This window comes from Moschus berezovskii, chromosome 9, assembly GCF_049115385.1.
Source record: "Moschus berezovskii isolate FMDL1 chromosome 9, NW_MosBer_1.0, whole genome shotgun sequence".
In the NCBI taxonomy this organism is placed as follows: Eukaryota; Metazoa; Chordata; class Mammalia; order Artiodactyla; family Moschidae; genus Moschus; species Moschus berezovskii.
The window spans coordinates 76,697,381-76,722,154 of NC_142468.1; the positions used below are offsets into that span (position 1 = coordinate 76,697,381).

Here is a 24,774-nt window from a genome sequence, read left to right on the forward strand (position 1 = left end):
TCAATCCAACTACTCAATCTCATTATTGACTTGTCTTACAGAGTTATCTGCTGATGAGTTATACTGTTGAGAGTTTGGCAAATGCCCTTGGGTTTTAGAATTATCCACATAAGCACTGAAGATTGATGACATCCCTTTAAAAAGACTCCACAGTTTTACCTTTCAAAAAGCAGTTCATTTAAAAACATAATTCCTGTTCAAATAAAGATATTATTTGAAAGCATTACTTTGAGCATTTCTAAAACAGGTAGAAAAATTCTATATAAATGAGTTCAATTCTATATAAATGAGTTCTTTAATCCTGAACATATTTGCACATGTAACTGAAACAGAGAAAATTTATGCATACAACCAAAATTTGTCCATCTGTATCCCTATTTCAAATAGAATTAAGCTATTACTTTGCAGCTATAGACACATTTTATTCTTGTGTTAATACCGCACATGATTTTAGTCAACAATTTCAAAAATGCCTAGTTTAAACACAATATCACACTTTTAAACTGTAAGCATCCCTTAGTTTAATACTTTAATTAATAAAATTAAAAACACACGCTAAGGAAGAAAATCATATTTCTCATCATTTGGCTTAAAATGAAAAGTTAAGAATTTCATTTTCTTAAATTCTCTCTTGTTAGTGGTATTTAATGCATATATAATTCTTGGTTTTCACTGTTTGTTCAATAATGCCAGGAAAGAATAACAACTTGATATTTATCAAACACTGTGGTGGTAACTGATCTTTCTTCTTGTAAATACAAATTGGATAATATATTGGACACCATGTTTTATAAGTATAATTCAGTAAATTCCAAATAACAGTTAATTCTTTAAGATTTGCCATCAACTAAGCCAATGATTGAGAGAAGGCAATGGCAAGCCACTCGAGTACTCTTGCCTAGAAAATCCCATGGATGGAAGAGCCTGGTAGGCTGCAGTCCGTGGGGTCGCTAGGAGTCAGACATGACTGAGCGACTTCACTTTCCCTTTTCACTTTCACACATTGGAGAAGGAAATGGCAACCCACTCCAGTGTTCTTGCCTGGAGAATCCCAGGGACGGGGGAGCCTGGTGGACTTCCATCTATGGGGTCACACAGAGTCGGACACTGACTGAAGTAACTTAGCAGCAGCAGTAGCAGCAAGCCAATGGTTTGCAAAGTAAAGCATCCAGGAGATACCACGACTTTCAATGCCCGCATTTCCAGTATCTGCCAGCAGGTGGCAATGATACCTTGTGTACCTTCAGTCTATTTAAACCTGCTGCTGCTGCTGCTCGAAGAAGGCAATGGCAAGCCACTCCAGTACTCTTGCCTAGAAAATCCCATGGATGGAGGAGCCTGGTAGGCTGCAGTCTGTGGGGTCGCTAGGAGTCAGACATGACTGAGCGACTTCACTTTCCCTTTTCACTTTCACACACTGGAGAAGGAAATGGCAACCCACTCCAGTGTTCTTGCCTGGAGAATCCCAGGGACGGGGGAGCCTGGTGGACTTCCGTCTATGGGGTCACACAGAGTCGGACACGACTGAAGTGACTTAGCAGCAGCAGTAGCAGCAAGCCAATGATTTGCAAAGTAGAGCATCCAGGAGATACCATGACTTTCAATGCCTGCATTTCCAGTATCTGCCAGCAGGTGGTAATGATACCTTGTGTACCTTCAGTCTAATTTTGAGACTGCTGCTGCTGCTGCTAAGTCGCTTCAGTCGTGTCCAACTCTGTGCGACCCCACAGACGGCAGCCCAGCAGGCTCCGCGGTCCCTGGGATTCTCCAGGCAAGAACACTGGAGTGGGCTGCCATTTCCTCCTCCAATGCATGAAAGTGAAAAGTAAAAGTGAAGTCGCTCAGTCGTGTCCGACTCTTAGAACCTAGCACTTACTTAAAAGTATTAGAAAAAACAAAACAAAAAACTTTCCTGACAGAAATATACGTATTATATTGACAATGTATTACTAATCACAAGTTTCTTATTTTTGCATCCAAATATTAAGAGGAAGAAGTAATTTAACAAAAGTGTAAAACAATATAATACTTTACCGAAAAGCATAAACTTTCCATTAATTCCCTATCATATGCTGTATCTTTCATTTCATTCCAGTTTCAACTTTCCAGGCATTAAACTGACATTAGGGTCTGTATGAAGCAAAGTGTCCTCTTTTGAAACTCATTTCATAATATCTTCTACTGGCAGAATTTTCTAGCCTCTTTTTTCAGTCTGTCTTATGAGAAGGAGTTATCATGAATGTGTTTCTTATTAGCTAAAAGTGAGTGTCTACTTACAGCACTCACTTTGGACTTCATCAACATTTATAATGAAATACACTCAGACTTTCTCTGATAGAACTCACAAATCTGTTTAAATGTTAAGTAGTAATGTCAGGAATGCGCATAGATAATCACTGTTGATTGATCAGAGGCGACTCCTACAGCAGTACTGAATCTGTAAGGCGTACAGAAACTTACTAATTGTCATACTTTAGAGTTCTCTGAGTAACTCAGCTGTTAGTTGTATGTAAATGTCATTATCTTCTAGTTATCTTTTGATCAATACTTCCTCTTCTCATTTTCTATTCCTCTTTTCCAATGAATAGAATGTAATATTGAATTTCCTAACTGAAGCAATCACTCTTGACATTTTTATAGATATTCTTTGCATCTGGAAAAATTTGCTTCTGCCAGCTTGCTTTTCTGAAATTTAAAATGTATTTAAAATACATGTATGAGGATAGTTTTAACATGAACTTGTGATTTCACAAATTTTGGCAGTTTCAAGTTGATAATAACTTGAGAAATAAAAGCCTAATGTGTACTGTGTACACACAAAAAATGTGGCAATTAATACCCAGGAATAAAACTAGATGTTAAAACTAAAAATATTGCAATGGAGTTGCCTTGTTAGAATTTAGAAGCTTATTCTTCAGTTTCCTCATGGCTGTTTTCACTTCCTGATTTCTCAAAGTATAGATTACTGGGTTCAGAATGGGAGTAAAGATGGTATAAAACACAGATAGAATCTTGTCTATCAGAAAACTGCTTAGTGGCCACATATAGATGAAGACGCAGGGCCCAAAGAACATGAAGACAACAATGAAATGAGCTGTGCAGGTAGAAAGAACTTTAGACGTTCCTTTTGAAGAACGATTTCCGATAGTAACCAAGACAATAACATAAGAACTGAATAAAAGAATAAAGCAGGACAAGGCAATGATGCCACTTGTTGAGATCATAAAGAGGCCCAGGACATAAGTATTTACACATGCTAGTTGGAACACCACAGGAAGGTCACAGAAAAAGCTATCTACCTGACTGGGACCACAGAATGGCAATGTGAGAGCGAATATGACCTGGCTCAGTGAATGCATGACTCCTACAACCCAGGAAGCCACCACAAGGGCCACACACATCTGGGGACTTATGATTGAAGCATAGTGGAGAGGCTTGCATATTGCAATATACCTATCAAAAGACATAGCCATTAGTAAAATAATCTCAGTGCCAGTAAAAAGGTGTAGAAAAAATATCTGGGTGATGCAGCCATCAAAGGAGATGGTTTTGTGTCCACTGAGGTAGTCTGTAATCATCTTAGGGGTTGCAAAGGAAGCAAGAGACATATCAATGAAGGAAAGGTTGGTGAGCAGGAAGTACATGGGGGAGTGCAGATGAGAGTCGGCTATCACTGTGATGACTATGAGGCTATTACCCACCATTGTCGCCACATAAAACAGCGAAAACACCACGAAGAAAAATGTCTGTAGCTTCCAGGATTTAGAGAGTCCTAGCAAAACAAAATCAGAAACTGTAGACTCGTTCGCCACATCCATCGTCCTGACTGATAATTGGAAATCTGCATCAAAGAAAAACAAATTCAAGATAAAATATGATTCTATTGAAGCAAAGGCTCTATTTCCCAGGTTCATTTTCATAGACTTTGTTTCCTCTAGGAAAAATTATCTTTAGTATTCTTTCCACCTTCATTGGCTATATTGATTTGAAAGGTAGGATATTAGGGATCATGGTGAAGTACCACTTAAGTCATAGATGTTGAAAACAGCACTTTCCTTCCTAGTGCTAATGGACAATCCAAATGAGATTAGCCTGTGTAATTTCAAAGATAAGAACTCACATTAAGGAAGCACTTACTCTGGGCTGATTGTGTGTTAAATGCATGCACACACACACACACACACACACACACAGGTTTAGTCATTTAGAAACTTATCCATACTGAAAGTATGGATTTCCATAAATAAAATTATCCATAGCGAAACAACATTAAAAATTATATTGCATATAAGTGACATGGGCTCTTAAGCAATATTATGGACAGACTTAAGTTGACAGTTGCAAAACTCTTATAAATTTATAGACAATCATTAACATATTTATGGATAAAATTCATCCGATTGAGACCTACCAGAAACACTAAGAAAGTTAGTTTTGTTGATATTTACCCAAACTAAGAAGCCTTATAAGTCAGCAAAAACAAGACTGGGAGCTGACTGTCACTCAGATCATGAACTCCTTATTGCCAAATTCAGACTTAAATTGAAGAAAGTAGGGAAAACCACTAGACCATTCAGGTATGACCTAAATCAAATCCCTTATGATTATAGGTAGAAGTGAGAAGTAGATTCAAGGGGTAAGATCTGATAAACAGAGTGCCTGAAGAACTATGGATGGAGGTTCATGACATTGTACAGGAGGCAGTGATCAAAACCAACCCCAAGAAAAAGAAATGCAAAAGGCAAAATGGTTGTCTGAGGAGGCATTACAAATAGCTATGAAAAGAAGAGAAGCAAAAGGCAGAGGAGAAAAGGAAAGATATACCCAGTTGAATGCAGAGTTCCAAAGAATAGCAAAGAGAGATAAGAAAGCCTTCCTCAAAGATCAATGCAAAGAAATAGAGGAAAACAATAGAATGGGAAAGACTAGAGATCTCTTCAAGAAAATTAGAGATACCGAGGGAACATTCCATGCAAAGACGGGCACAGTAAAGAACAGAAATAGTATGGACCTAACAGAAGCAGAAATTATTAAGAAGATGTGGCAAGAATACACAGATGAACTATACAAAAAAAAGATCTTCATGACACAGATAATCATGATGGTATGATCACTCACCTAGAGCCAGACATCCTGGAATGCAAAGTCAAGTTGGCCTTAGGAAGCATTCTATGAACAAAGCTAGCAGAGGTGATGGAATTCCAGTTGAGCTATTTCAAATCCTGAAAGATGATGCTGTGAAAATGCTGCACTCAATATGCCAGCAAATTTGGAAAACTCAGCAGCGGCCACAGGACTGGAAAGTCAGTTTTCATTCCAACCACAAAGAAAAGCAATGCCAAAGAATGCTCAAACTACTGCACAATTGCACTCATCTTTCATGCTAGCAGAGTAATGATCAAAATTCTTCAAGCCAGGATTCAATAGCACATGAACCGTGAACTTCTAGACGTTCAAGCTGGATTTACAAAAGGCAGAGGAAGCAGAGGTCCACTGGATCATCGAAAAAGCAAGAAAGTTCCAGAAAAAACATTTACTTCTGTTTTATTGACTATGCCAAAATCTTTGACTGTGTGGATCACAACAAACTGTGGAAAATTCTTAAAGAGATGGGAATACTAGACCACCTGACCTGCCTCTTGAGAAACCTGTATGCAGGTCAGGAAGCATCAGTTAGAACTGGACATGGAACAACAGACTGGTTCCAAATAGGGAAAGAAGTACATCAAGGCTGTGTATTGTCACCCTGCTAATTTAACTTATATGCAGAGTACATCATGAGAAATGCTGGACTGGATTAAGCACAAGCTGGAATCAAGATTGCTGGAAGAAATATCAATAACCTCAGATATGCAGATGACACCACCCTTATGGCAGAAAGCGAGGAAGAATTAAAGAGCCTCTTGATGAAGGTGAAAGAGGAGAGTGAAAAGTTGTCTTAAAACTCAACATTCAGAAAACTAAGATCATGGCATCTGGTCCCATCACTTCATGGCAAATAGATGGGGAAACAGTGGAAACAGTGACAGACTTTATTTTTCTGGGCTCCAAAATCACTGCAGATGGTGACTGCATTCATGAAATTAAAAAATGCTTACTCCTTGGAAAGAAAGTTATGACCAACCTAGATAGCATATTAAAAAGCAGAGACATTACTTTGCCAACAAAGGTCCGTCTAGTCAAAGCTATGGTTTTTCCAGTAGTCATGTATGAACGTGAGAGCTGGACTATAAAGAAAGCTGAGCACCAAAGAACTAGTGCTTTTGAACTGTGGTGTTAGAGAAGACTCTTGAGAGTCCCTTGGACTGCAAGGAAATCCAACCAGTCCATCCAAAGGAAATCAGGCCTGAATATTCATTGGAAGGACTGATTCAGCTGAAACTCCAATACTTTGGCCACCTTATGCGATGAACTGACTCATTTGAAAAGACTCTGATGCTGAGAAAGATTGAAGGCAGGAGGAGAAAGGGACAACAGAGGATAAGATGGTTGGATGGCATCACCAACTCAATGTACATGAGTTTGAGCAAGTTTCAGGGTGGTGATGAACAGTCTATGGTGTCACAAAGAGCGACTGAACTGAACTGAGCTGAAGAAGACTGAGTATAAAGTATATTGCAACATAGCCATTATCCCAAAGAAAGGCATTCAACTGCTTCTTTATTTCTTTTTTTCCTTAAATAGGAGTATGTTCCTCCTACAAATATTTGTAATTACATGATTACATGACTTAAAATTTTACCTTGTCTTCTAAAGGATATGTCTCTTAAGGCTTAGTCCCACTTCTATTTGAATTCTCCCTTCGTATATGCCAACATATGCAAACTGTTTTAATGATCTAACCCTCCAGAGTTAGAAGGTGGAAGTAGGAAAGACACAGGAAAAAAGAAAAGAAAAGAGCACCTTTGCTTACCAGATCTATAGCGGAATCAGGGCTTTATAGTATACACAGTGTCAAGTGACTGAGCGACTGAATGTGGAGGAGTTAGTTTCAAATATAAATTAATGACCGAGGTGAATCATTAGCTGTGTAGCAGCTGTTGATAAAATGGAAGTTGTAGGGACTTGGGAATTGACCAAGAAATCATATTTCAATGGGATCTTTTCAACAACAAAAGTGGTTTGATTTAGTTCACAACAGGAAGATATATTAATTTTCTCATGGGAATTTACAATGATTGTTTTTACCTGGACCTGAGAGATTCAGGGGATGGAAGTTGGGAAAGCCAACATTTAGAAGGTAGAAGGAGATGTCAACAAATTTTAATTAGCACTCTTGATTATCTAACCTTGTTCTAGAGGTCATGGGAGAATAAAATCCAGGAACATTTATTTCTGCTTTAAGTAATGTATAATTTTTTGGAGTAACTGAACACTCATAAATAAAGCAATTTGTGAAACAATGTCTCATATATATCAAGTTTTCAAGCTATTCTTAGAGATAAAGAGTAAACTGGATTGTAGATAAGGGAAAAATTGTGGTGTGCTTAATCAATCAAGAAAATGTTCTTACAAAGGAAATATCATGAAGCTGACCTATAATGAAAACTTAAAATTTGTTTGGTAAGGGAAAAAAGTATGTGGGAAATGAAATAGTGGAACTTATTTGCAGGAACAAGATATTCAGTTAGCAGTTTAGAAGAATAAGAATGCCACTCTAAAATAGGACTTGATGTTAAAGACAACAAAGGCTCATTGTAAGACTATAGGCAGAGTTATGGTGACTTGAAATCAATATTTTGTAAGGATTTATACAGATGACTTGAGAAGAGAGAATTTGAAGGCAGGAAATTATTGAATTAAATGGGTATAGAGAGATCCCTTTGATTAAAGTATTAGCAATGTGTATGTTATTGGGATAAATAAGAATTCCAAGTAACTATCATTATGAGTTATTTATTAATTGAACAATAGGCTATCTTATTCTACTTAGTTCATCTCTTCAGAGACCCTCCATTGCTGTTCAGTTCAGTTCAGTTCAGTCGCTCAGTCATGTCTGACTCTCCGCGACCCCATGAATCACAGCAAGCCAGGCCTCCCTGTCCATCACCAACTCCCGGAGTTCACTCAAACTCATGTCCACAGAGTCGGTGATGCCATCCAGCCATCTCATTCTCGGTCGTCCCCTTCTCCTCCCGCCCCCAACCCCTCCCAGCATCAGAGTCTTTTCCAGTGAGTCAACTCGTTGCATGAGGTGGCCAGAGTATTGCAGTTTCAGCTTTAGCATCAGTCCTTCCAATGAACACCCAGGATCGATCTCCCTTAGAATGGACTGGTTGGATCTCCTTGCAGTCCAAGGGGCTCTCAAGAGCCTTCTCCAACACCACAGTTCAAAAGCATCAATTCTTCGGCGATCAGCTTTCTTCACAGTCCAACTCTCACATCCATACATGACCACGGGAAAAACCATAGCCTTGACTAGACGGACCTTTGTTGGCAAAGTAATGTCTCTGCTTTTTAATATATTATCAAGGTTGGTCATAACTTTCCTTCCAAGGAGTAAGCATCTTTTAATTTCATGGCTGCAATCAACATCTGCAGTGATTTTGGAGCCCCCAAAAAATAAAGTTTGACACTGTTTCCATTGCTGTAAAAGGAGTATAATTCCCACTTTTTTTTTTAACTAAAGCCTTGGAAACATGACTTATTTATTCAAAATAATATGGGCAGAAGTTTTGTGCCAGATGTGTCACATTTGAGCAGAAGTTTTAAGATTCAATGCATAATTCCCCTGTTGCTCTTTATCCATCTTCCTGGGTCCAAGGATGAAAAGATGATGGGGACCAGACTGTGCTCATAGATAAAAAGACACAATACTATAAACAAGTTCATTATCTCCTAATTGTTGTATACATTTAGCATCATGCTAATCATTGCCCCAGCAGGCTTAATTTATTATAAAATTATTATGAAATTTCAGAGAACTTAAGATCACAGAAACAATGTGAACAGAACAAATTTGCTAGGCTCACAAAATCTGTTTTCAGCACTTATTATAAAGCCATAGTAATCATTATTGTGTTTGCCTAAAAAATAGATGCATGGAACAGAATGGAAAGTCCAGAAGAATTTCACATATGTGATAACTGATTTTCAAAAAAGGTACCAAAATAATTCAATAGGAAAGAAGAGCCCTTTTAGCAAAGGACTGTATAACAATTGTTTTTTGTTATTGGATATCCGTATGGAAAGGGGCTTCCCCAGTGGCTCAGTGGTAAAGGACCTACCTGCAATGCAAGAGACACAAGAGATGCGGGTTGGATCCCGGGGTTAGGAAAATCCCCTAGAGGAGGGCATGGCAACCCACTCCAGCATTGTTGCCTAGATAATCCCATGGACAGAGGAGCCTGGTGGGCTACAGGGTTGCAAAGAGTCAGACACGACTGGAGAAACTAAGCACGCATACACATCTACATGGAAAATAAATAAATAACTTCAATCCTTGTCTGTAACTTTATGCAAAAAGTATTTTGAAATATCTCCAGTAAATTAATAAGAAAAAATTTCAATAGGGAAAAAGATTGGCCAAAAAAACCCCCAAAAAACTAAATAAGTAATTCCTAGAATAAATTATACCTAATAACAAATAAACCTATGAAAAATATTTAACAAATAAACCTCATTAATGGCCAGGGAACTGCATATTAAAATAAAAATCAATGCCATTTTTTCTCATCAAATTGATCAAAATTTAGAAGAATATTTAAGGATATTTTGTATCATGGACAGGGCTTCCCAGGTGGTACTAGTAGTAAAGAACCTACCTGCCAATGCAGAAGACATAAGAGATGGGGGTTTGATCTCTGGATGGGGACGATTCCCTGAAGGAGGGCATGGCAACCCACTTCAGTATTCTTGCCTGGAGACTCCCCATGGACAGAGGATCCTGGCAGGCTATAGTCCGCAGTATCACAGAGTCAGATATGACTGAAGCGACTTAGCACACATGCATATCATTGATGAATGTATAAACTGCAGTGTTAAAAACAAACAAACCCAATATCCTGGCAATAACTTCTAAACTTAAAATATACTTTTCTTCAACGTCATTTGACTCATAAGTCTTTCTATTGAGAATCAATTCATGGAAATAAAAGCAGTGATCCTTTAAACTATGACAAAAATATTTATTTTAACAGAGTAAGCAGTGGGAAAAATAAGGGAAAAAATCTGATTACCTATTAGTAAAGGAATGATATAAGTTCCAGAATACCCTTACATTAAAAAATACAGCTGTCATGAAAAGAAATACTTGAATTTGAATACACTGCATTGTCTACAATAAACCATCAAATGAAAAGCAAACTGGTTGGTCACGTGTATCATAGGATCTTAATTCTGTAAAAATCAAACAGTACAGAGTAGACTGACACTGGCCACATCAGGGACTGAGAATAAAGAAGTTTGATGTGTTTCCGTCTTTATATGGATTTGGATATTTTTCACTTCTTATTAATTTTGTTTGCAGTAAAATACATATAATATAAAGTTTATCTTTAGTGATATTTAGTATATTCTGAGTACTGTGCAATTATCACCACCATCGAGTTCCAGAACATTTTTTTGTCAATGACTGGCACTATCCCCTTGCATGTTCCAGAACATTTTATCCAAAAGGAAAACCTGTATTTATTGAGCAAACACTCCCAAACCTCCTTTCCCCAAGCCCTTACCATCAGTAATCTGTTTTCTGAATGCGTTTGTCTATTCCTGACATTTCATACAAATGGAATAATTTAATATGCAGCCTTTTGTGTCAAAAACTTGTACATAAATGTTTGTAGTAGCACTATTCACAGCAGCCAAAATATGGAAACATCTATAAACTGATAAATGAATAAACTATATGTTGGATAGCCATACAATGGAATATTATTTGGCCATGAAATGGAATGAGGTATAAAATAGTGATACATGCTACAACCTGAATGAACCTTGAAAACATTCCAAGAAGTCACATGTCTTACTCTTGAAACTATAGTTGACCCTTGAACAACATGGGGGTTAGGAATAAGAAGTCAAAAATTTGTGTGTAACTTGATAGTAAGCCCTCTGTGTCCACCATTCAACATCCATGGATTCAACCAACCTCGAATTGTGTAGTGTTCTCATATTTACTACTGAAAAACATTCACATATAAATGGACTTTGACAGTTCAAACCTGTGTTGTTCAAGGGTCAACTATGTAACAATGGGAGTATGTGTGTATAAAGAAATGTATATTGGAGGTGAACAGACAAAAAACAACTCTTCTAGGATATTAAGAGAGATGGGACGCAGGCAAATCTCTGCCTCCAATGTTGGAGAGAAATGCAGGCAAAACAGGAGTCACCAGTTATAAGAGCAAAGACTCTTAGATAGAAATGGCCAGGTAACCAGGACAGGGTGGGAAACTTTGAACTGTAATTGACTAATTGTGGAGGCTCAGTATGGACAACTTTGAGTGTTATAAACTAGAGGACCTGATCATAGGAGCAAAATTTTATATTATTTACCTCCAAGAGTTAGACTAGATTCTCACAGTATATCAGAGAAAAATCCCCTCCAGCTTCCAGCAGAGGGGGAGAGGGAAAAGAACCATTTTGAAATATGTCAGAGCACACATACACACGTTAACAATGTCTGCCCCAAGAGAAACCATTTAGCCAGAGCCTAACCTGATAGGATATTATCAGAGCCCAGCTGACCTAGAGGATGAGGAATACCCCATCTCTAGTCAGCTTTGGCCTTCCATATGGGAGAAAGGAAAATCCCAACTCTAGCTCACTCTAGACTTTCTATCCTACCCAAGCTGGTAGGAAAAAAAAAAGAGAGAGAAACATTTATGAAGTTCACCCAGAAGTACAGGCTTACTGAAACTCTGAGACCTAATCATGGGTCTATAGAAAACTTCCTTTCACCCCTGCATTTCACTACCACATTATTTAAGGCCTGTTTATGGTAGCTCCTTTTACCCAGGTTTGACCATCCAAAAAAAAAAAAAAAAATTACAAGGCATTCCAAAATGAAAACAACAACTTTAAGAAAAATCCATAGTTTGAAGAGGCAGAATAAGCATCAGAACCAGATACATTGGGAATATTGGAATTACCAGACTAGGAATTTAAAACAAATGTTATGTACATGCTAATGGATAAGGTAGACAACATGCAAGAACAGATGGACAATGTAAGCAAAGAGATAGAAATCCTAAGAAAGCACCAAAAGGGTAATGCAATAGATCAAAACACTGAAACAGAAATGAAGAATGCCTCTGATGGGCTTGTTGGTACCCTGGATGTGGCTAAGGAAAGAATATGTTAGCTTGAGGATGCCTCAAATATTAATAGAAACCCTGAAAAGCAAAGAGAACAAAGTCTGTAAAAAGAAAAGAGAGAGAATATCCAAAGTCTGTGGGACTGCTACAAAAGGTATAACATACGTGTGGTGAGAATTTCAAGAGAAGAAAGAGAGAAAGTAACAGAAGAAACATCTGAAACAATAATGAGCCTAACCATAGTCAAAGCGCATTCCCAGCCCCAGGGAAACTGCCCCAGAAGTATTTTAGAATAGCCATGGGCCAAGTCCCACTATGTGCCTTTTGTTTCTCTTCTTTTTTAATTGGTGTGTCTGTCACAATTAACTGATCAGAGTCTCATCATTGTAGGTTGGGTGTGTGGAGAGTAGAACAGAGATGTCTTTTGATTCATATGAAGAAGATCTGCACCCAAGGAACCACCTACACACACATACACATATATGTGGAGCTGGTGCAGAAGAAAAGACCCTGGACTTCTAGCCAAATGGTTGAGAATTTGGGAGTCTTGAAATTTACTGGGCATATTTTTCATGTAGAAGACTGTAACTAATTGTATCCAGAGAGTGAACAGAGATAGATTGGAAATCACAACCAGCATATATTACATCTTCTTCAAATAAAAACTGGACATTTTCCCAACCCCATGGATCTTGGCTGGCCTTGAAAATTGCTTTGAGCAATAAAATTTGGTTACAGAGTTGTGTGAGCTCCAGAGACCTGTGCGAGTTTGCAGGGTTCCAGTTTTCATTCTACTGTACTGGGATACAGTTCCTGTGTAAAGAAGTTCAAACTATAGTAGGTTTCCAAGCTGTTAGATTTTTATCTGATATAAATTATTTTGCATATGATAGTTGATAAACAGTGTCTCAGTGCAATTTAACAGCTTTTTTTTTTTTTTGGCTGCACCATGTAGCTTATGTGATCTTAGTTCCCCAACCAGGGATCAAATTCTAGGCCCACTACAGTGAAATCACCAAGTCCTAACCACCGACCCACCAGGGAATTCCCTAATACATTTTCCTATTAAAGTTTGAACATCTTTTATATAGCTTGTACTTATTTGCATCATGCAAAATGCCAAGCTGGAATCAAGATTTCCAGGAGAAATATAGTAACCTCAGATATGCAGATGACACCACCCTTACTACAGAAAGTGAAGAGGAACTAAAGAACCTCTTGATGAAGGTAAAAGAGGAGAGTAAAAAGCTGGCTTAAAACTCAACATTCAAAAAACTAAGATCATGGCATCCAGTCCTATCACTTAATGGCAAATAGTTGGGGAAACAATGAAAACAGTGACAGACTTTATTTTCTTTGGCTCTAAAATTAGTGCAGACGGTGACTGCAGCCATGAAATTAAAAAATGCTTGCTCCCTGGAAGAAAAGCTATGACAAACCTAAGCAGTGTTTTAAAAAACAAAGACATCACTTGGCTGACAAAGGTCCATATAGTCAAAATTATGGTTTTTCCAGCAGTAATGTACGGATGTGAGTGTTGGACCATGAAGAAGGCTGAGAGCCGAAGAACTGATGCTTTTCGACTGCGGTGTTGGAGAAGACTCTTGAAAGTCCCTTAGACAGCAAGGAGATCAAAAGAGTCAATCCTAAAGGAAATCAACCCTGAATATTCATTGGAAAGACTGATGCTGAAACACCAATACTTAAGCCACCTGATTCAAAGAGCCAACTCATTGGAAAAACCCTGATGCTGGGAAAGATTGAAGGCAGGAGGAGAAGCGGGCAACAGAGGATGAGATGGTCAGATGGCATTACTGACTCAATGGACATGACTCTGAACAAACTCTGGGCGATAGGGAAGCACAGGGAAGCCTGGCACACTGCAGTCCAAAGGGTCGCAAAGAGTCGGACACAACTTAGCAACTGAAAAACAACAACACGTTTGCACATCTTTCTCCGTTTCTCTGCGTGGTTGGTGGTCTTTTTACTCGCTCACTAGCTCTTTATGTATCATCGACTCGTCCTTAAAGATTAGATTTTTTTCTAAGTATTCATTTGTGTCAGCTATGCTTTTGCATCTCTGCCATGAAAACGTTTGTAATCAAAATATTCAATTTTCCCTTATTATTAATGAATTTTGAGTTACAGTTGGGAATGATTTCCTCCCCTAGATATAAAAAGAAAATCAGGTTTTACAAATAAATATGTGTCCAATTTTGAATAGTGGCAGGTAAGTTATGAGGAATTAATGCAGTTCTTTTCCAGGTGGCTATCCAACTATCTCAAAATCCCTTGTTAAAAAGCACTAATTGCCCCCTACTCATTTTAGAAACTTCACTTTTTATATACTTTATTTCCATGTGAAAGTAAGCCTATTCCTTGGTTTTTAATTTTGTTTTTTAATTGTTTTTATATTAATTCATCAATATCATTTGTTTTATTTATGGCATCTTTATAGCATGGTTTCATGCACTCTAGAACTCATCCTTTTCCATTGCTCTATTTTTTAAAATGTTTCCCTGGCTCCTCTTGCTTGTTTGCATTTTATTTTTCCAAATGAATTTTGTAGTTAGTTTATCTAGATCAAAGAGCCCTGATGTAACTTATATTTAAATTGCATTAACTCTATAAATTCATTTAAGGCGAACTGACATCTTTATGATGTACATCCTGATTCAAGATCATGGTTTATGTTTCCATTTGATCAAGTCTATATTTTAGTCTTGTAGGAGGACACTGGAGAAGGAAATGGCAACCCACTCCAGTTTTCTTGCCTGGAGAATCCCAGGGAAGGGGGAGCCTGGTGGGCTTCCGTCTATGGGGTCACACAGAGTCGGACACGACTAAAGTGACTTAGCAGCAGCAGCAGCAGGAGGGCTTTAAACTTTTCCTCACATAGGTTCTGAACACTTCTTTTAAGAGTATGAATTTTTCTGGTCTCAAACAGGGAAACACATTCTCATTTATTTTTCAATGAACTGAGAGATAACATTTGTATCCCCCAAGCCAAATAATAGATCCTATTTGTCTTATCTTTGCTGTGGCCCAAGATAAGGATTCTCCCTTACATCTTTCCCATCATATTCACTCCATGTACAGAGAGCATTTAAGAATAATAATGACACTTTATGATCTATCTTTAACTCTGGACAAAATGTGTTGAATGTTCTAATAATTCCCATTGGAACTTGAACATGTGTTAGTTCCTCCAGGGAGTAACTGGTTCTTTTCATGCCATGAAATTTATTGAATCCACTCATATCAGTACAGATGTTATAAATACAAAGGTCTCAAAGATTTGAGTCTCTTTTATCCAGAAATTAGGCAGTAGATTGATCTGAGGTCACTCTGGAGTGGTCGCCACTGCTTTCAGGGACTAGTTGAGTATCGGAAGGTTAATATGTCTGTGGAAAGGATCCTAAAACCATCTAGATCAACCCACTTCATCATTATCACATGAAGAATCAGAGGTACCCGTTAATGCAGTGGATTATCTAATCTTGCATATCTAGGACAAGATTTGAATCCACATTTTCTCAATCCCAAGTCACTGCTCTTTCTGCTACACCAATTTAAGTGTAAGCTGTACTGGAGGCATCCTCTTCAATATCAGGTATGTGAGTGCAGAAGCAAACCTAGTTTCTGAAATGGGTAAAGTCAGAACAATGCGGAGTTAGAGAAAGGGCACCAAACATCAAAACAGAAAGTCAAGAGTATGAGTACTTGCCTGTGTAGATTTGCTTAGTAATGGAACAATTTATTTAGAATACATACTTACATCAGAGTTTTGAGAAAGAAAGGAGAAGAGAAAAACTTGGTTTGATGACAAGATGAAAGGACTTTGATGTGAATTCTAGGTATACATCATTTCAATTGACTTTCAGTGTATTTTGTAAAGTCTTCTTAGATCTCAGTGAGGATTTCCCTAAGCAGTCTAGTTTTAATGTTTACAGCTTATTGTTTGACGTAACTTCTTCTAGGTTCTCCATTATCTTTCCCTGTCTCTACGTGAATCTGTTTCCTATTTTTTCTAAGTGAACTCTAGAAATAGGAAGTTTCCTGTTGCAAACTGCTTTGGTGAAAATCTATAAAATCCAGCAGTTAAAAAATAGCTGACTTCAGGCAGCAGAGTGTTTAACAGAGATTTTGTATTTACCATATACTTGGAACTATATGAAGACTTCAGGCTTTAACCATATCATGTTCAAGAGCCTCTGAGGTGTATGGCATTGGTGGCACAGAACAGGATCATACATGCCTGCCTAACTAAAATGGAGAACTAAGAATAAGAGGCTATTTCATTTTTATTCTGAACCACGGCTAATAGAAAATTGAAACACACTGTTTCTCTGTATCCATTTTTTTCAGGTTGTATTCCCTTACCCAACTCATTGCAAAAAAACCAGTGCCTACCCTCCTTTGCATCATTGTGTTCCCACTAATAATCAATCATAATTCTCGAACATTGTTCACTCCAGTCTTTCTCTGGCATCATGTTTTGAAGAAGGTTGCCATTCCTTTCCCATTCAAAACTTGGCAGCTACCTATGAGATTTTTTTAAGTGTTTCACAAACTAAGGAGTAATATTCACATAACTGAATTTTTGTTTATTTTCTAAAGATTGGCATCATACTTTAAGCAAATTGCAAAATCATAAGAATTAACCTGAACTGATATTTTAATTAGTTAGTTAAAATATCTGGGAAGGTCACGGAGGAAATATTTGAGCAATGTGAACAGAAGAATGATACAACAGAAAACTATTGGTGGAGGGAAACCCCTATATTATTTCATGCAGAAAAATCTCACTTTGTATTTAATCACTGTATTTTTCCTCATTCTCCTCCATCAGGAAGCCAGAGTCCTTCCTGAAATCAAACTGAATGGCCTGGAATAATCAGTCGGTCATAACTGAATTCATACTACAGGGTCTTTCCAGTTCTTGGGAACTCCAGATCGTCTATTTCCTGTTTTTCTCTGTAGTCTATGCAGCCACTGTGCTGGGGAACCTCCTCATTGTGCTCACCATTGTGTCAGAGCCACGCCTGCACTCCCCCATGTACTTTCTGCTGGGCAACCTCTCCTTCGTTGACATGTCTCTGGCCTCATTTGCCACTCCCAAAATGATTGCAGATTTCTTCAGGGAGCCCAAAGTCGTCTCTTTTGAAGGCTGCATCACCCAGATATTCTTCCTGCATCTCTTAGGGGGTGTTGAGATTGTGCTGCTGATATCCATGTCTTTTGATAGGTATGTAGCTATTTGTAAGCCCTTACGCTATTTAACCATCATGAACTGGAGAACGTGCCTTGGGCTTGTGACACTTTCCTGGATTGTCGTCATCTTCCACTCTATGAGTCAGCTCGCATTTACTGTGAATCTGCCCTTCTGTGGGCCCAATGAAGTGGACAGTTTCTTCTGTGATCTTCCCTTAGTGATTAAACTTGCCTGCGTAGACACATACATTCTAGGCGTGCTCATGATCTCAACCAGCAGCCTGATTGCCCTAGTGTGCTTCGTTCTTTTGGTGATTTCCTACTCTGTCATCTTGGTCACTGTTAGGCAACGTTCTTTGGGTGGGTCCTCCAAAGCTCTCTCCACCTGTGGTGCCCACTTCACTGTGGTGACTCTTTTCTTTGGCCCATGCATTTTCATTTACGTGTGGCCTTTCACAAATGTCCCAATAGACAAAGTTCTCTCAGTATTTTATACCATTTTCACTCCCCTCTTAAATCCAGTCATCTACACCCTTAGAAATAAGGATGTCAAGGATTCCATGAGAAAACTTAGCAGCCGTGTCTTGAAGTCTAGCAAGACTGATCATAGCCCTTGATTTGCTTTTGCGCGTACAAAAATGAGCATTTACTTTGTTGGTCAACATTGTCATGCTAGTGCAAGAAATCACATATTTCATGGCAGAACTGTTTTCATCATCAGTCTCATCAGTTACTGAGTTTTGGTCATATTAAGAGTTCCTCACACAGCATAATATTTATGATGGAACATTATCAAACCAATATCCAAAATTTTACCTCACAAGGACTCACTTTTTAGAATATTCAACCATTGTCAGATGTAGGTATTCATTTGCGTATTAAGACATTCACGTTTTTCAGGAAAGAGTGGATTTCCTTACAGGCTCTTATGATTAAGAAAAGGAGCAAATGTGAAAGTACCAACACTTGTACACTGAAATAATAGTGGAATTTTTTATTGTTGATGAATAACATTTTAGTTCAAAGGTCAGAAAAAATACTGCAGTTTCTTGGTAAGTGAGGATGTTTTCTATTTAATATTTTGTAACCTATCATCAATAAGAATAATAATGTTCTTTATTTCAGTCCCTATGCCCTCTTGTGTGGATTAAACAATTTTAAAACAGTACAGTAAACACTAAGAAAATTCTTATAATCATATTCATATGGAAAGACTCTGGAGTAATATATACCAAATCCCATCCACATTCTTGATCTCCAGAAGATGAAACTAAGATCCAAGGACATGGTAACTTTTCAAGGTCATGTTTTTTAAGGCAGAATTTAGGTCACTCAGGTTTCCCTGGTGGTTCAGAAGGTGAACAATCTGCCTGCACTGCAAGAGACCTGGGTTCGATCACTGGGTCAGAAAGATCCCCTGGAGAATGAAATGACAACTCATTCCAGTTTTCTTGCTGGGGAAAACCCATGGACAGAGGAACCTGGCAGGCTACAGTCCATAGGGTCACAAAAAGTCTGACACGACTGAGCCACTAACACTTTCACTTTCTTTCTTTAGATCATTCACCTACAAAGTGTTTGTTTTCTAACCAGTACGCTATTTTGGTTCCATGATATTTACTGTATCATTTTGTAATCAAATGCCATATTGTAAACATTAAGTTCCTAAAAGATCCTTATGCTTAAACACAGTATTGAGGGAACGCATGTACACCCAGTGGGGATTCATGTCAACGTACGGCAAAACCAATACAATATTGTAAAGTAAAAACAAAACAAAACAAAACAGTATTTGACTTAAGAAATCTATGAAACAATGCTCCTTCAACTTAGTTGATATACCTAATAACTAGAGACTTCAGAACATAGAAATAACCTAGTAATATTTATTCATTTTACTGATGATGAAACTAAGAATCAGGAAATAAGATGACTTTCCCAAGTTTGTATACCTTTAAGATGATAGTGCATGGGGTCGCAAAGAGTCGGATACGACTGAGCAACTTCACTTTCACTTTTCACTTTCATGCATTGGAGAAGGAAATGGGAACCCACTCCAGTGTTCTTGCCTGGAGAATCCCAGAGACGGCGGAGCCTGGTGGGCTACTGTCTTTGGGGTCGCACAGAGTCGGACACGACTGAAGTGACTCAGCAGCAGCAGCAGCAAGATGATAGAGTCCTACTAAGAAAGTGCCTCTTCTCTTTCTGTCTCTCTTCTCCTCTACCAATTAGCCAACAAATAAATTGCCTTTAAGAGCAATTTGACTATTGTCATTCTGTGAGTTATACATAGGAAAAATGTTAATGCTTAAAAATAAATACTTGCAACTATTTATAGTTTGTTTTCCAATTATCCAGTTGACTGGCATTGTCAAAATTTGCCTAATATTGTATGTAATATTATATAGCTTGGGTTTAGATAAGGACAGATGTATATATTGATAGATAAATAGATTGTAAAGAGTTGAATATAAAGGTAAATAAATTATTAGGTGAATGGATGGGCAAATAGATGGATATATGTGTTCGGGTGGGTAAATGTATAGCAAGATATAGATGGATACTTACAATAATGAAGAATATATAGCTTAATATATTGACTCAAGTTTCTGTGTCTGTATGTTGAATGTATACAACTATAAATTGCAATTGTGTTATTTTTTTAAAAATTTATTTGAAAAGTTATTGGACCTGATAGAATTCAAAAGATATATTCTTACATATGTTTCTTATGATGAAGTAGAAAAAATTTATGAATAGGCTTAATGTCACTGGGGAGATGGACTAATGAATTATGTTAGTGAAAAAATATTTTTAAAACCCTGTAAATATTCTCTATGAACACTATAAATCTGTCTTCCCACCTTCTCAATGCTGTTATACCAAATCTACAAGTTGGATGAATATTCATATTTAATTCTGATCAATAGCATATGGTTGGCTAACCACAGTAAGGAATGCTCCGTTAGTTGTTTTCTATGCCCAGGCTACGAATTTTGTTTTCCACTTTAACATCCTAACATGCACACTGCTAGAATTATAGCCAAATAAATGTCATAGGTTCCATTACATGAAACTTTGCATGTGCTCTAGAATAAGATCCCAAGCATTAGGAATGCTACATGGAATATTAGCCCCAAAGACAAAATCTAGATAGTTGGCATAAGCACCAACCTAAGAAGTAAGAGTAAAGAATGATCACGGTTCCCATTCTAAGCTCTCCACTGATGGTGGCTTCTCCCTCCTTGTCTCATATTTTCTATCACCAAATAGCTTTCTGAGGTGCTCTTCAATCTTTCAGTCTCATGACCGTAGAGAAGAAACCTAACACTTAGTCCCAATAGTTCAGTGTAAAAGATCAACCTAGCAAATGATTTCCAGAAATATTGAACCTAACGTATGATTCCATCTTCACCTCCAAGAGTCATTAGCCTGATTAAAACTGTCTACGGTGCTGTTCTATAGAGTCATGAAATGTCACTTTTTGTTTCTCTTATTTAATTAATTGGATTCCCTATTGTCTATTTACTTCCATTGAGTTTAAACTACTTCACATGTTCATTCCAATTATAGTCTAATAAATAAAATCAGAAGTAAATGTATTTTGAAATGTCAAAATACTTAATATTGTTCAGAAAAGTTAAACATGTACATAAAATAAAATTGAGATTTGTGTTAGATTGGATGAGTGTCGAGCAATGAGCCATCGGCACCAAACTACTTTCTTGGTCTCAAAATCCCTTTAGATGTGTTTTTCTCCCAGCAGAAAAGCCACTGCTCCTATTCAAAAGCCACACTTTCTAGTATTACTGTCAGAATTTAAGCATATAAAATAGCATGTGAAAACAATCCAACAGAATAGAGTCTGGCACACTGGAGAAAAAGAAAAGTTAGTGTTCAAGATGGACAGGAATGCAAAATGGAACTGAAGACATAATCAGGATCCAGATGATTCATATCCTACTATACGCTGTAATTGTTGTATATTCCCCAGCCATATTGGTTTTTCTTTTGTAATCCATTTAATGAAGCCTGTTATATTATAAACTTTGGGGAATAAATATTTGAGAATAAATTCATATATTTAATCTTCATAAACAGTGGAATAACAATGTCAAAATCAACATCACCACTGGGGAGACAAGAGCTAAGTGGTATATGCCTCACCAGGGATGTCCAGATTTCTTCTGTAATCCTTCTTGCTCCCCTCCAGGTATTATCTTACCTTAATGTAAAGATTTCACCAACTTCTGTGTTATTCCCTCAATGAACATGCACCAACATGCCATTCAGAGAGGCAGGTCTTTTCAGGGTATGGGAGCTAAAGAGATTCTGGGAAATAGCTTCAAGGTGCAAGGTGATGAGAAAAGAAGAGAATAAGAAGGAAAAGGGAACCTTCTTTCCAGAAATTGCTGGGCCAACTTACTAGTCATTGGCAAGTCAACTTACCACACAACATAAAGTTCAGTATACATGTCAAATAAGAAGATTCAAAGATACAGGAGAGATTGGAAAGAGACAAGAAAAACCAGGATATCTTTTCTTTTGCATCTACAACAAAGTATTCAAGCACAGACTGTATATTTTACACATCCTTTTATATACCAAAATAAGTGAAAATAAGTAAACTTCCATCAAATGACTTGATAAAACTGTAAAAAGTTCTCAAAATAGAAACTGTATGAAAATTAACCTGTTGCTTCTAGCCTTCTCTCAGTTACCCAGTGCTTCCCCATTGTCTCTGCCATATATATCTAGCATCCCAGAGTTGATAAAAAAACGTTATAATCAATCGATTAAGAAAGATATGGAACATTTTACCTTAGCCAAATTAAGAATTATAACTGTAATGTGTGTGTGTGTGTGTGTGAGTCACTCAGTTTTGTCTGACTCTTTGCAACCCCATGGACTGTAGCTCTGGAGAAGGCAATGGCACCCCACTCCAGTACTCTTGCCTGGAAAATCCCATGGACAGAGGAGCCTGGTGGGCTGCAGTCCATGGGGTCGCTAAGAGCTGGACACAACTGAGCGACTTCACTTTCACTTTTCACTTTCATGCATTGGAGAAGGAAATGGCAACCCACTCCAGTGTTCTTGCCTGGAGAATCCCAGGGACGGGGGAGCCTGGTGGGCTGCTCTCTATGGGGTCGCACAGAGTCGGGCATGACTGAAGTGACTTAGCAGCAGAGCAGGACTCACCAGGCTCTTCTGTCCATGGAATTCTCCAGGCAAGAATACTAGAGTGGGTTGCCATTCCCTTCTCCAGGATATCTTCCCAACCCTGGAATCAAACCCAGGTCTCCCATATAAACCCTTATAGCATCTCAGAAATCTTTGAAAACTGTTCCACTTGACCTCTAATCCATTAGAAGTCAAGGAACAGCTATATAAGCTTTTTGAGACAGTGGGCTGTACATTAAATGATACATTGTTGACAATTTACACAATCCAGATCTAAGTGTCATCATGTGTGTGTGTGTGCTCAGTCATGTCAGATTCTTTGTGACCCCATGGACTGTAATTCACCAGGCTCCTTTGTCCGATTGAACCCATATTTCCTACATCTGCTGCACTGGTAGGTGGATTTTTTGCCACTGAGCCCGTGTCATCATGGCCCCTTTCTAGATCAAGAAGGAATGTTATCTTTTATGGAGTTGTCTTGTTGATTCTAGGAGAATATTGCTGTTTATGGTTAAGCAGGCATTTCTGCTCTTGGGGGAGGTTTGGTCGATACGCGACACAGATACACAATGCACAGGAGAGGAGAGTAAGGAGACCAAAGAGCAAAGAAATTTTTTTAATGTTTTTTCACAGTTTTCTTGCCTTGCTATAGAATGTGAATTTTATTTCACACCAAAGATGGTTGGATGGCATCACCAACTCAATGGATATGAGTTTGAGTAAACTCCGGGAGTTGGTGATGGACTGGGAGGCCTGGCATGCTGCAGTCCAAGGAATTGCAGACTCAGACATGACTGAGTGACTGAACTGAACTGAACTGAAGCTCTGGCTGCACAATCCCTTTCCATAACCACTAATATTACACCTTGTTCTCTAGAAATAGTAAACCACATTTAGCTCCTAAGTTCCCTGGCAGTTTTTTAAAATAAATTAAAAAAAAAATTTGGCCATGCTGTGTGGCATGTGGGATCCTAATTCCCTTACCATGGATTGAACCCACACCCCCTCCATTGAAAATGCAGAATCTTAATTACTAGACCACCAGGAAAGTCTCCCCGCTAGGCACATTTATGCTTCTCTGCCTTTGCCTATGCTATTCCTTCCTTCTGACATAGTTTCCTGCAACGTGGCCTTGAAATCTCAGATTCAGCACTACCTCTGCAAACCTTCACTTCATGGGAAATAGATGTGGAAACAGAGGCTGACTTTATTTTTTGGGCTCCAAGATCACTGCGGACGCTGATTGCAGCCATGAAATTAAGACACTTACTCCTTGGAAGGAAAGTTATGACGAAACTGGATAGCATATTAAAAAGCAGAGACATTACTTTGCCAACAAAGTTCTGTCTAGTCAAGGCTATGGTTTTTCCAGTGGTCATGTATGGATGTGAGAGTTGGACTGTGAAGAAAGCTGATCGCCAAAGAATTGATGCTTTTGAACTGTGGTGTTGGAGAAGACTCTTGAGAGTCCCTTGGACTGCAAGGAGATCCAACCAGTCAATCCTAAAGGAGATCAGTCCTGAATATTCATTGAAAGGACTGATGCTGAAGCTGAAATTCCAATACTTTGGCACCTGATGCAAAGAACTGACTCATTGGAAAAGACCCAGATGCTGAGCATTGAAAGCAGGTGGAGAAGAGGACAACAGAGGATGAGATGGTTGGATGGCATCACCAACTCAATGGACATGAGTTTGAGCAAGCTCTGGGAGTTGGTGATGGACAGGGAAGCCTGGCATGCTGCAGTCCATGGGATTCCAAAGAGTTAGAAACGACTGAGCAATTGAGCTGAACTGAATTTTAACAATTTCCTGAACAGTACCTATCTTCATACAAACAGTTCTGTCTTTGTAAATCTATCATATTGCTACATGAACAATTCCCTTATACTTTCATAAGTCTGGACAAAGTCTTTCTGTTGTTGAAACATTTAATAACATGCTATATATAAAATGAATAGATGATTGTCACCATTCATTCCCCAGTTAATATTTTAATACATCCATGTATATATGACTATAAAGCATTTCACTATTTTTTGGACAAAAGTTCAAGAGATAAACATGTGAATAACATTGTATTGCTTTTTAATCATATACATTCTATTTAAAAACATTATGGG

At 38.0% G+C, this 24,774-nt stretch overlaps 2 protein-coding genes across 2 annotated transcripts; one reads left to right on the plus strand and one right to left on the minus strand.

Moving 5' to 3' along the window:
- Positions 1 to 2,864: 2,864 nt before the first annotated feature.
- LOC129542103 (olfactory receptor 4K2) lies at positions 2,865 to 3,818 on the minus strand. Its single transcript, XM_055404186.2, has one exon. The coding sequence runs from the start codon at positions 3,816 to 3,818 to the stop codon at positions 2,865 to 2,867; it is 954 nt and encodes a 317-aa protein (XP_055260161.2).
- A 13,246-nt stretch (positions 3,819 to 17,064) lies between these two features.
- On the plus strand, positions 17,065 to 18,088 carry LOC148776498 (olfactory receptor 4K3-like). The gene has a single exon (XM_088840313.1). It carries the CDS (start codon positions 17,141 to 17,143, stop codon positions 18,086 to 18,088), a length of 948 nt encoding a protein of 315 aa, XP_088696439.1. The 5' UTR covers positions 17,065 to 17,140.
- The last annotated feature ends 6,686 nt before the right edge of the window (positions 18,089 to 24,774 follow it).